The 13,706-nt window shown below is 43.4% G+C and overlaps 1 protein-coding gene across 1 annotated transcript in view; it reads left to right on the forward strand.

Annotated features, from left to right (window-relative positions):
• The window catches only part of EGFLAM (EGF like, fibronectin type III and laminin G domains), a 170,472-nt gene that overhangs the window by 47,512 nt on the left and 109,254 nt on the right, over nucleotides 1–13,706 (forward strand). The window contains exons 2-4 of the mRNA XM_065874357.1: nucleotides 2,205–2,314; nucleotides 3,482–3,565; nucleotides 6,613–6,639. Coding sequence (XP_065730429.1) covers nucleotides 2,205–2,314; nucleotides 3,482–3,565; nucleotides 6,613–6,639 — 221 coding nt within the window. The remainder of the gene's footprint in view (nucleotides 1–2,204; nucleotides 2,315–3,481; nucleotides 3,566–6,612; nucleotides 6,640–13,706) is intronic.

The raw sequence follows: 13,706 nt of genomic DNA on the forward strand, positions 1-13,706 counted from the left end.
AAGTTTGGTTATATTTATAAAAATCTTTAAAGCATTCATTCTCTGGATCAACAGTTTTCAGCCGGAGTCAGTTTTGCCTGCCGTGGGGCATTTGACAATGTCTGGAGATGTTTTTGGTTTCCACAACTACAGTTGGTGCGTGCTACTAGCATCTAATGGGCAGAGACCAGGGATGCATCTCAACATCATCCTACAATGCACAGGACAGCCCGCACAAAAAAATATACAGCTCGAAATGTCAGTAGAGTGGACGTTGAGAAATTCTATCTTAGACACAAAAATTCTGCTTTGAGAATTTACCCAAATGAAAAAATTGAATGTACTTCAAGATTCATTTATTAAATCCTTTTTAGAGAGCAAAAAGTTAGTAGCTATTAAAAATTAAGATGCATCTACTCATAATTTTTAATAGATATCCCTCCTAGAAATGCTCGGACTTTTGTGCATGAAAAGGCACACACACAGATGTTCTTCTCAGCCTTATTTTTAACAGTGAAATTTTGGAAACAACCTAAATGTCAATGACTGGAGTAACAGTTAATGTCCGTGCATGCTCTGCATAGCAGAGTATTTGGCCATCCCACTGCCCACTGCTCTTTTCCTATGATCCTGTCCTCCTTTGGGAAACTCCTGTACAGTGGATAGGCTTGGTGGAAGAACTACTTCTGGGACTCCATTCATCCTGTCCGTTTCCAGTTTGGAAACCAGAAAAAACTGATCTTTCCTCTCTGATCCTTTGGTCACATGACATGTTTGTCACATGACATAAGTTTGACCAATCAGATGGGACTTTAAATCTTGAACCAAGGCAGAGCCAGAGAACAGTTGAAGATCAAATCCCTGAGTCACAGCACTGGTGGCAGTGGTAGGTGTCTATGGCCGTTATTGCCGATTGATGACACTGAACCTCTGTTACTTGGTCCACCAGAAAGGCCTTCGATTTTGTTATTGAAAATATTGGTGGTGGAAGGCCCCAGCAGTAGCCCAATAAATGGACACATTAGATCTCTGTGAATTGCAAACAGAGTATCCCAACTGATATGCTGGAGAATTATACACAGTCACTAAAAAGAAAGATCATCAGGACATATTAGTAAGTGGAAAATCAAACTGAAGAACACTCGTTCACTGAAGGAACGTTTATTGAGCTCTTCCATTTATTAGTCTCTGTGCTCTGAACAGGACATACCTAGTTGCGGCCCTCATGGAGCATTATTTAAAATAGCAAAATGTCAGAAATAAATTGTGTCTAACAATAGTGGAATGAGATACACTATAAATTATGGCACATGCATTATATGGAAGAGCTAACAGCCATTAAAAATTAAAAAAATTATTTTGATTAGTAAATACATACTATCAGTTTATATATATATTAATATTTATATATATACACTATATATACTAAGTCAAATAATATTTATGAATATATATTGAATATATATAATATGAATATTATATGTAATGAACACAATAAACAATTAAAATTATATATACATTATATAAACATGTTTGTATGTGTGTGTGTGTGTGTGTATATATATATATACATATTTCAAAAAATTCCATGTAACCAAAAGGAGGTATACTATATAAAAATGTTGGCAGGACTCATTTTTGAATGATGGAATTTTTTGGTTTTGTTTTCTAAATTTTGAAATCTGTGTATGTTGTTTTTATAAACATAAAATTTATTGTTTATAACCATAAAATTATTTAAGGTAAGAATACAATAAAACATTTGAAATTTCCTAACCCCATTTTATACTAAACCACATTTTTGAAATATTCAGCAGTAAGAATATACGAGATATATAAACAGAATCTATATAACATATCTATAAAACACATATGTTACTGAGTAAACCAAAAAAAATTCACTATCTTGCTTTAATGCATTCCAAGCGCCTTGGTCTATGCGGCCCTGAATCTCCCTTTGCTGGTCCTTGAGGTATTAGGAGTTACAGAAGGGACTGTGGGCGATAGCTGGGCTGATTTCCCTCCCATTGCACGTTTGGGAGGGGTCAGTAGAGGTCTGGTGAAGTCAGCTGCCACAGGTGTGGCCTCCTGGAGAGATGTCTGCATTTCTGGCCTGTGAAATCATCTTTAAGTATGCTCTCCATCTGTAAGCACACACTCTTATATCTCGTGTTAAGTGTACTCAAGGTGGGGTATGTAACACCATCTCTTTTGTTTTGGGGCAGGCAAGGTGGGGCCGCCTCTTGATATCATGCTAGAGGCACTGAACTGTACAGCTTTCAGCATCCAGTGGAAGATGCCAAGGCATCCTGGGAGCCCCATCATGGGGTATACTGTGAGTACCTGGGCACGGGGATTTCTGTAGTGGGTGTGTTGGGGTAACTGTTCCTCCTCCCCATCTCCTGTATACGGCCTGCTGATACCAGCCTTCCCGTGTGGGGCTTCATTCTCCCTCCGTGAAACCAGAGATGTTTCCCTTTAAGGTCATTTGTAAGTGCCCTGAAAGTCAGTTGGCTCTACTGAGTCCTTGCCCTGTTCTGGGATGGGAAAATATAAACTCAGTAGAAGACATGCTTCCTGATCTCCAACTGCCCACAGTTAAATTTGGAGACTAAAGCAGAAACATGGGAAATAATAGAGAGTCGCTGTCCTATTTTGTCAATAGGACAAAATAATGTAAAATCTGAATGAAAATGACCGGGTGGACAGGCAAAGTGGAGAAGGGAACAGAGAATGCATTCCTACCTCCGAGAGTTTACAAACTGACCCTTTTACAGTTTACCAAAATGTTCTCTTTGAACAGTGTTTTTAAAAATGAGTCAACTTTTAGAAGTTAGGATTGATGTATATCCACTAATACGTATAAAATGGATAACTAATAAGAACCTGCTGTATACAAAAATAAAATTAAATTAAAAATTTCCAAAAAAAAAAAAAGAAGTTAGGAGATTTCAGATAAATACTTGAAAGGCTGAAATCTCTGGGACTATCTGGAGAGCTGGCCACCCCAGGCTCACCTTCCTATGGGGCGCCAAGCCTGCTGGAGCTGAGCTGCCCACCGGGATGTAAACCCCCCATAAGACCCCAGACCCACCATTCCCTCCTGTCTCCCCTCACCAAGGGAGAGAAGCCATGTATCATGACCCTTGTCCTGTTGTCATCTTAAAGTAGAGAAATGGATTTCTAGACTCAGGTAGAATCAAAAGTGGGAAAATGAAAGATTACCTGAGAGAATCATGGTTTCGGGGAAAATACTAGGCGCTGGGCCCAGCCCTCTCCATTCCACTTTACTCCGTGTCTTCCTCTGGGTCTCTGCAGGCTTAGGAGTTTGCAGCCCTGGCCAGGTATGTCTGATGTTTGCTGACAAGGAGCTAGTGTGAGAGAGGTGAGGCAGCGTGCCTCAGGACCCGCTGTGGTTGTAAGTACAGTTCGAACCACAGGCCCTTGGTCTGGTGGAGAAGTGCTGGCCCCGCTCTCACACGGATGTCTGCATCTTTTCCAGGTCTTTTACTCTGAGGTCGGCATAGATAAATCCCTGCAGGAGCGGTCCCACGGTGTGCCACTCGGCCTGGATACCCTGACCACGGTGAGTAGCTCCATCCTGGAAGCCTCCTAAAAGCACATCCCTGGTTGGCATTTCATTGATATTCGGAAGGATTTCTAATTTGGTGTGTATATGTGCTGATGAATGTATAATAATAATCATAATAGCAACAACAATGAAAACTAACGTTTGTATAGTCCTTTGGAATTTAGAACGTCTTTCGTGGCCATAAACCCATCACGTGCATGTGTCTCTCCGGAAAGGCAGCCATATGAGGAAAGCTTCCAGAAAGGCAGCTTCCATGCTGGACTCAGCCCACCCCATTTATCCTGCGAGAAAACAGCTATCTTACAGCTGTTTTCTCCCCTTCTTTTCTCCATAAAATTCAATTCTGATTTTTTTTTGAAATCCCAATAAAGCTTTATAAATAAATATGACATATTTGTATCTTCTCAACTCCCTGGAGACACAATGCAGAAGGTGTAATTGGAAATGTATATTCAAACCGTGCAAGTTGTTTATTTTTCTTCCCCAGCCGGCATCCTGTCCTTCCACTAACCAGTTGCTGGCTCTTCATCTATTTCTTTTCTGTTTCCTGTCAAGGTCTCTTGGGGTGAATTTCTCTGCCTTAGGCATATTCTGTTTTCTTTTCTTTCACTCGAGGCCTCCCTCCCTGTTCTACTACAATTATTCTACAGGCTAGAGCCTTTCTAATTGCTCTACAAGGAGTTAGCATCAGTGCCCAGAATACCATAGCTACAGTGGTGGTGGAGGAAGAGGTGGTGTTTGTAACTCCTATTTAGTAAATGCCTGTGGGGCGCAGCATCTAGAAACTTAATTGTCATCAGTGATGAGTAGCTGTCACTTCCTGAGAGTCTGTTACCTGCCAGGCACTCTCCCTCATGCTTCTACATTTGTTCTTCCATTTCATCTTTACGACTATACTGTGACCTCATTTTCCTGACAAGGATGCTGAGACTCAGAGAGGTGAAGTAACGTTCTTCAAACCGTATGTTAGCAAGTAACGGTTGACTGTAAACCCAGGGCAGACTGAATTCCGGGTCCTGCTCTGGCTATTTTTACCAAAGCTCTCATGACTCAAAGAAGAAGAGATGCACGTGTTCGGCTTATTTGTATTTTGCATGCTGCTTTTATTCTCAGACTTTTGCTTAAGTACCCCTCATTTGCCTCAGGAGCGCTCAGCCCCAGCCTCTGTGGTTTGGTCTCTCCTGAGGTGGGGAGATCGGGTTGGCTGCACCTAGGCCACCACTGGTTGAGGTGCCATCTCCCCTTGACAGCACTGGAACTTTCAACGATCCCCTGGACCCCACCGTGGGGCTGACATCATCCCTAGCGGTGTTCCCGGCTGCCCAGCCTCCTGTCCTGCAGTGAGTGTGGCTCACGCACAGCCTGTGCAGAGAGGGCACGGTGCTGGTGACAGGGGTCCTGGACCCCGCACGGTGCCTCTGAAATCAAGATCCTGCCCCATTACATGAACCCGGGCCCGACACTCTGGCATTTCTGGGAAGGCCACTGCAGTGCAAACAGAAAGCAGAGGCCAGGAAGGGAGACAGGCACCCTGGGCTTCCAGACCTCCTTCCTCCACTTGCAGGTTGGGTAACTTTGGCCAAAGCTACTTAAACTGTCTAAACCTCAACTTTCTCCCATGAAAGGTGTGTCATAATTATACTGTTGTGAGTGGCAAATAAAATTGTGCATGTAAAAGCCTTTAGTAAAAAGTAAGAAGCCATATAGATGTTAGTTGTTATTCCTGATGACCATTGCCTTTATGTTCAATATATTCTCTCCATTAACTACACCGAGGTGTTAGAATATGCTACCAAATTACAGCATTCGATTACCTTGCCGATTTCAACAAACTTGCCTGGTTGCTACTCTCCACCCAGCACGAGATAACACACTGTCGCTGTTCTTGGGCAGCTTTTGGTCTCTTTGAGAAAACCATATTTACATTGATAAAACAATTAGAGAGCAACATGAGACCAGATGTCATTTACATGCCACTTACTAGACAGACTGAGGTTTTGAAGGCGGAGAGATTAGTGTAGGAACAAGTGGTCAGGAGGTAAAAGTGGGGGCTGAGAATTGAAGCAGGGGCAGTTTCTGGAAAGGCAGAGGAGAGAGAGGGGCATTCAAGTCGAAAAGAATGGTTTGAACTGAGGGAATGAACACATATGTGTGTGTACATGCTCGTGGGCTTGTGTGTTTGGGCAGAGGGGCAGGGGAGGTGCAGAATACAGAGCATGGAGAGAGGAAATGATGACTAGACATAAAGGCAGCAAGTCAGGAAGCGGGAGGGGAGCGGTTGGTACAGCAGAGGGGGCTCTGGATTTAGATGACTCTCATTCAGATTCCTGTATGACAACAAACCAGCTGGGTAACCTTACTGGGTCTCAGTTTCCTCATCGACAAAACAGGAACTGGAAAAGGAGCTATATCATGGGTAGTGTATCTGGGGTTCCCAGCCTGTGTGCTTCAGGGCTCTGCAGCAAACTCACAGGGGTCTTGTGGAATATTTGAACTTTGCATGGGAAACAGCAACATCTGTGTAAACTACTAATACCAAATCTTTTGGGTATAACTGTTGAATAACTGGAACCGTTAGGGATTTTTTTCTAGATTAGAGGTGCTGTAAAAATAATACGGCGATACTAATGGTGCCATGAACAGAGAAAGTTTGGGAACCTCTGTACTCCATCACATCATCCTGTAGCATCCTACAGACCTCAATCTGTCTAGTAAGTTGCATGTAAATGACATCTGGTCTCATGTTGCTCTCTAATTGTTTTATCAGTGTAAATGTGGTTTTCCCAATAAGACCAAAAGCTGCCCAAGAACAGCAGCTTTTAATGTTGTGGGCATCAAACAAGGTCATGGTCGTAGAACCCCCAGCACCACATGCGGCACAGAGTAAGAACTGAGTGAGTGTTCAAGAGAAATCACTGCCAAGGTGTGTGTTTGCTGCCCTTGGCTGCCCGTGGTGGAAGGGCAGCTACTCTACGAGTTCATTTTAGTTCCTGCAAGCTTTCCTTTCCTTTTCATATTGTTTTGTTTTTTCTCCTCTCCAGGGACTATTGGATCATCAGGTGATTTTTGTAAGTATGCTTTCGAAAAGTTAAACCCTTGCCCCAACCCTGGATTCAGGGGGTCTCTTTTCATCAAAATGTTGATTTTTCTGCATCTCCCTCGCTGATTAAGGCCCACGGAGAGTGCTTGGTTCTAGTGGAAGCAGCAGTCGCAGAGCATACCGGGTGAATTTTTAATCATTTAGAAAGAAACTGTCTTATCTCACATGGTAGAGTAAGGTTAAGAGCAACGTTTTTTTTGGTTGTTTGTTTTTTTTTACTTTCGAAAGGAATTTTATTTTTGTGTGAAATCCAGATTTCTTTTTTCTCATCATACATTTTCTTTCTTGCTAGGTGTTTTTCTTTTCTTTTTTTTTTTTTTTTTTTTTTGCGGTACGCGGGCCTCTCACTGTTGTGGCCTCTCCCGTTGCGGAGCACAGGCTCCGGACGCGCAGGCCCAGCGGCCATGGCTCACGGGCCCAGCCGCTCCGCGGCACGTGGGATCTTCCCGGACCGGGGCACGAACCTGCGTCCCCTGCATCGGCAGGCGGACTCTCAACCACTGCGCCACCAGGGAAGCCCTTTTTCTTTTTTTTTTTAACATCTTTATTGGGGTATAATTGCTTTACAATGGTGTGTTAGTTTCTGCTTTATAACAAAGTGAATCAGTTATACATATTCAAAAAGAGTCGTGTACCAAAATGTTCATTGCAGCTCTATTTACAATAGCCCGGAGATGGAAACAGCCTAAGTGCCCATCATCGGATGAATGGATAAAGAAGATGTGGCACATATATACAACGGAATATTACTCAGCCATAAAAAGAAACGAAATTGAGCTATTTGTAAAGAGCAACGTTTTTAAAGGTTGAAGTAATTTAAGTTCTGTTCCAAGACGAGGTGAAAAAGATTGAAAAGGAGAGAAGATATTTCAACTAGCGAGCCCCAGTGTGAGGGGGGCTCCTTCACCTGCTTTTCCTTCTTCTTTCCTCACTGCCTCTAACAATCCTAGACCTTCTCAATGAGACAAAACCGGGTCACCTAAACGTGGTTGATTGACTTTCTGGAAGAATGCCGAACAGAGGATTGGTTCTATTCAACTGAAGAAGTGACCAAAATAACCTGGTGGATTATGTGGAATCCTGATGCACTCTTTGATAGTCTGCCTATATAAAGGCTTCTGATTTGATTAGCATCTGACACTTAACCTTTTCTTAGAAGAACAACCAGCAGGTTTCATCCCGGAAAAATAAATAGTAAAACAATCAGGACAATTTGGTGATGTTTTTAGAGTTAGAAACGGACGCTTAAACTGGTGGTCTTCAACACTTTTTTATCATGCATACCATCAGTTAAAAAATATTTGAACATGTACCAACATACGTATATGTATGTATTTGTAAATTATACATCTGCTACTCTACATATATATTGTGTACATTATAAAATCCCACAGCATTTTAAAGGAGGAGATAAAATAGAAGTAGAAAGTTCTTATGTTTTCTTCCAACATCTCAGTAGGTTGTCTTGCTCTCTCAGGGGGATGCACCACCGCCTTGCTTTGGAGTCCACTGGTCTGGCTGACCCACAATAGTGATTCTATTTGGGTCTTATCCAGGGTTAAGGGATAAAGCAGACAGGAATCATGAGCTTGCATCTAGTCCCAGCTCTGTCACTAGAGCAAGGGTAACCGTGGGCAAGGTCACTGAACCCCCTTGAACCTCTCTTTGACTATAAAATGAAGAGGCCAATTAGTAATGGTTGCCAACTGGGGGATTCTTTGTTCCCTGTGGGCATATGTAAATAGGTGTGGGCGTTCTAGTGAACAAGCTTCAGGGATTCTGACTCTCCTGCAATATGCAGGGTAGATCCATACAAGGAAGATTTGTCCAGCCCCAATGCTGCCCCTCTTGCAAAACCCTGGAAAATACTCTATGTTTCTGTGACCACTCAGGGAATGGAAATCCCTCCACGCTGGCCTGCACAGCCTTCCTCTGGACCTTTGGAAGAAGGCTGTTTGGAAGATAACCCTTTTCTATTTCCCTGTGCCTTCCATCTAATGATGCTAAACATTCCCAGCTTCTACTAAGGCAGCCGAGGCACTGACTTAACTTATAGAGTCAACTGTGAAGTTGAACCCAAGGTTACTAGCTGCCAGTGAAGGTTATTTTAGAAGAATTGTAGAATTTCCATGTTGAAACTTTGGCCCAGAGAAGTTAAGTGGCATCCCTAAAACCACACAGCTCTTTGGCTCTGGAGTCTGGGTCTCCTGGCTCCTAGTCCAGTGCTGTCCCAGTTCATGCCTCCTCTTAGCTGTGCTCACTGGATGCCCTCCCGGTGTAGGGGCTACTTGTCCAGACTAGTGAACAAGACAACATACAGCTTCATTTCTGGAAACAAACCACCTGGGTTTCCAGCAGTAGGAGAAAAGTGCAGCATGGAAGCAGGTAAAGGTGAGGTTTGATTCAAGGTCAGAGCTTTTAAGTTCAGAGCCATTCAGCACGGTTTCATCATGGCAAAATGAAGAGGGATTCAGTTAAGAATTGTCCATTCTTTTCAGGGGCTCCTCTTACAAAACTGTCCAGGTTGTTTTTGAACATTGTGTCTAGCATGAATTAGAATGAAAGTTTAGCAGTCCCCAAACCCCAAATAACAGTGATCCTAGCAAGATGTGCATTCTTGTTCTGTCATGTAATGGTCTGGATATAACCAGTTTAGGGCTCTTCTGGTGGCTTCCTTGTGCCAGGATTCTTCCATCTCATTGCTTTGCCAACCCCTCTGGCCTGCCTCTCCATCATCCAGAATACCTTACTGCCTCATCCACATTCTAGCCAAAAGATGAGGAAAAGGGGAAAGGGAACATATCATTTACTATTGAAGGGATAATTCAGAAATTGCCCTCAGCGTTTCTGCTCACATCCTGTTGGACAGAATTTAGTCACATGGTCACATCTAGATGCAAGAGAGGCTGGGAAATGTAGTCTTTGAGTGGCCATGGGCCAACTGAAATGTACAGGGGTTCTATTACAAGAAAGGAGAGAATGGATGCTAGGGGCAGAGAGTCATTCCTATCACAGACTGTGAATGGAGAGAATAGATCTGGTGCAGTAGACATGGAAAAGGCAGTTGGACATCTGAAAAACAAGGTGCTAGCCTGAGGATTAGATGTACTCCGTCTTGAGTCAGGCAATCGGAAGCATATTAAGTTGTGCATTTTATCAGTGAAACCAGACCCATTCTTGCCCCACCCAGAGTGTAGTTATATAAACTTTCTGGGTCCAGTTTCATCATCTATAAAATGAGGAGGATAAGACTAACATCTCGGAGCTGTTGTGAGAATTAAATGTGGCACTGGTACACAGGGATTTTATAAATTCCAAAGTGGAGTATAAGTTATGACTATATTATGATTATACAATCATAAGACGAAAGTTTGTTGTTTCTGGTAGTCTGTGAGGGAGGCAGGTGTCCTGGGGAATAGCTCACTTGGTTGTAAAGTTGTTGGAGCTTTCTTCCTGGGCTCAGTGAACTAACCAACTAGCCTTGCTTTTATCTTCTACAAATATAAATTTTCTGATCACATGACAGCCACTGGTGGTGTTAAAAGACCACTGGTGGTGTTAAAAGACAAAGGAGGCAACCATTGGAAGGGGTTTTGTATTTCAGAAAGGGACACAAAGTAGGGTTATTTTGCAGCAATGCACCCAACTTTGCTCCCCGCCCGCCCCCAGAAAAGTATGGAAGGGTCCAGAGGAGACTGTGGAATTCACTCTGGCTTCTACCCCAAGAAAGCAATTTCTCTGACTTTGTTTCTCACCATCTTGTGCAGAAATAGGTCCAAGAGAGATAAATATTTTGACTCATTTTCAAACTTCCACAAGGTAAAAAAAAACACTTTTTCTACTTTGAAAAGGGTATTTTTAGCATCTTATCTAGTTTGATGAAGGCTGAAGTAGTGGCCATAAGACATTTAAGGACAGAAATAGAAAGACTTGTGCAGCATTTTACTAAAAAATTCAAGGGTTATCACAAGTCACACTATTCTGAGAGATTCCATTTGGAAGGAGAGATATTGGAGGAAGAAGTGACAGTTAAATCATTGAATCCAACCCCTCTTTTTATGACCCCAACTACTCAGTCCCCTTGACCCTTGCTCTCTTATGCTAATCTACCAGCCTGTCAGCTCAGGAAGAGACACCAGAAAAGACTGGAAATAGTTAGCTTCTGGGAGGGTGACCCTCCACCTCTCAGAGTATACCTGGGCTAAAGGTAGCACTGATCTTCAAACAAAAAGATGAGTTGTTTTTTAATCCACATTCAGAGCTTCTACAAGTGTAGTTTCCCTTGGTTTTCAGTGATCACTTTTAAATTGAAGATACATAAATTTCCATGTTTATAGATAAAATAATTATCTGGTCTTCAGTGTTTATGATACGAATTTTTGATTTAAATATTATTTAATATTTTTCATTCATGTATTATCCAATTAGAACTTAGTCCCTGGAGTCAAACAAAGCAGGATTCAAATCCCCACGTTGCCACTTAATAAATATACAGCCTTGAGCAAATCATTCACTTTTCAGAGATTCCGTTTTCTCCTCTGGAAGTGAAAATAAGAGTGATACCTACCTCATAGGCCTGATGGAAGGCTCAGGCTACATATGTTCCTGGGACAGAGAAGACACTCAATAAGTGGTAACTAATGGTAGCTGTGTTTGGTATTGGCGCATATCTAATATCTATGAAACCACACCACTACCCCTGTACTTCATACAGTGTAATGACGTCACAGGAGGAAGGGATTCTACAGCAAAGGCTGTGAGAGCATTGGGTTGGTTTGAAAGTGTGATTCCGCTTCCCTGGGAAAAACCTGGGAGTGGCAGTTGGGAGAGGAGGGAAACAGGAGTCTTGTATACACCTGGGGCCCCCAGCCTCCTAACCACCCAACTTGAAATGAAACCAGGAGACAGATGGTGTAACTAGGATGCACAGATGCAGAGTATTAGAGCAGGGGTGAGGATGGGGGACAGGGAGCTGTGAAAGCAGGACCATATGTTCAGCAAAGACCCCTTGTGCAGTTATATGTAGGATGCAGTCAGGGGGAGAGAGAAGGAAGGGAAGATTGGAGACAGACACTCTCTTGGAGCCTGTAGAAATGGCCCAAGTAAGGAGTCAAGGGAAGCAGAAGAAGGGAACAGGTCTGAAAGGCATGTGGAGGTGGCTGGAGGGAGGTGGGTAAGAGGCAGTCAGACTTGTCTCTGGGGTTACTAACTGGGGTCTGGGGCAGAGCTACAGATGCTGTTAATCAAGTTGGAGGGGTCAGTAGGAGAAGTTGGTTCTTGATGAGGTAGTCTGTTTATATCCTACATCTTGGTTTGATTTTTTTCATTCACTCAGTAGTTCATTTATTCATCAAAAAGCACTGTTTGAGCGTTTGCTACATGTCGGATAATGCTAAGCTTTGGGACGCCAGAGGAACAAGAATTTGCTTCCTGCCCTCAAGCAGGTGGGGAGAAGGTGACCAGTAAACAGACAATTACAGGATAAGGCGAGTGTTGCTATGATTGAGGTACACCAAGGACGCCAGGGAAGCATAGAGGAGGGACGCCTAACCAGACTGGGGGCTAGGGGGTCAGAGAAATGAGGTAATGTCTTAGCTGAACTGAGTCATGAAGGATGAGCAGGGCTGAGCCAGGCAGGAGCAGGGAGAAGGACATTCCATGGAGAGGGAGCAGCCAGTTCAAAGGCCCAGAGGCAAGGAATTGAATGGCATAAATGTGAGCCCTGCCAAGTTCTTAAGTATGACTGGAATGTAGAATGTAAGGAAGGGGGGTGGCATGAGATGATGCTGGAAGGATAAACAGGGGGATGCAAAGATGCTATTGTAAGTGGAAGTGACATGATCAGATTTGGGTTCAGGAAAATAACTTAGCTGTGTGGAGTACGGATTGGATGTGCAGGAAGTATTGGTGGCCGAGAGAGTCAGAGCCATTGTCATCATTATGAGGACTTGGACTTAAATGGCTGTGAGGATAAAATGACATAAACAGATTCAAGTGATACGAAAGAGTATTGGTAACTGATTGAATGGTGGTTAGGGAGGAGGGGTGGTGAACATAGGGAGGAAAGTGTTGAGAATTTCTGGTTTAGGTAATGAGAGAGAGAACACAAAGGGTGAAGCACTTTTTTTGTTTTGTTTTTGGTAGTCAGAGGAGGGATGGTTAGTTGAGCTTTGGTTATGTTGAACTTGAGTTGCATGGAAGTTGCTGGGTAGAGAAGTTCAAGAGGCAATCACAAACCCATGTCTGGAGATCAAGAGGCAGGTTAGAGCTGGAGATGGTGGGAGATGTCATTCAAAGGTGCTAGAAGCTAAGGGAGTGGTAGATGAGCTCACCTAAGCAAGGCTACAGAGTGAGAGGAGATGGTGAGGGGTGAACTTCTGGGAAAGACCAACATCTAAGGGGCCAGCAGAGAATGGGGAGTGGGTGGAGGATACTTGGAAGGAGCAACAAGAGAAGTAGAAGGAGACATGGAGGAGAAGTCATAGTTTCCAAGGAAACCAAGGGATTTCAGAAGCAAGGGTGGGCAACAGTATTGAAAGCTGCAAATAGTCAGGTAAAGATGGAGGCATTCCCGCTGGGTGGACTGCAGAGTTGTGGTGACTTTGGTAGGAACATCTCAGTTGTTTGCAGTGAGGAGAGACCAGACGGGAGCAAGCTGAGGAGTGAATTGGAGGCGAGAAGGTAGAGACAACGTCTTTAAGAAGGTTGCATCTCTGGAGAGGAGACAGGGGCACATGCGCGGTGGGGAATAATTGATTGTCTAAGATAAGAGAGACTTGAGCGCAGTAAATACTTACGGAAGCATCAGGTAGATAAGGGAGAGGTTGGAGATACAGGAGAAAGAGAGGAGGGGAGACAGATGGAGTTCAGAGGCCAGGAGGTGAACCAAGCCCTAGACCAGTGGTTCACAAACCTGGCTGCCCATATTAGCATCACCTGGAGAACTTAAAACAAACTGACACCAGGCTCTGCCCACCCCCAGAGGTTCTGATTTAAGTGGTCTGGAGTGGAATCTAGCACTGGTATTTTTTTTAG

The sequence above is a fragment of the Phocoena phocoena genome, chromosome 3 (genome assembly GCF_963924675.1).
Source record: "Phocoena phocoena chromosome 3, mPhoPho1.1, whole genome shotgun sequence".
Taxonomy (NCBI): Eukaryota; Metazoa; Chordata; class Mammalia; order Artiodactyla; family Phocoenidae; genus Phocoena; species Phocoena phocoena.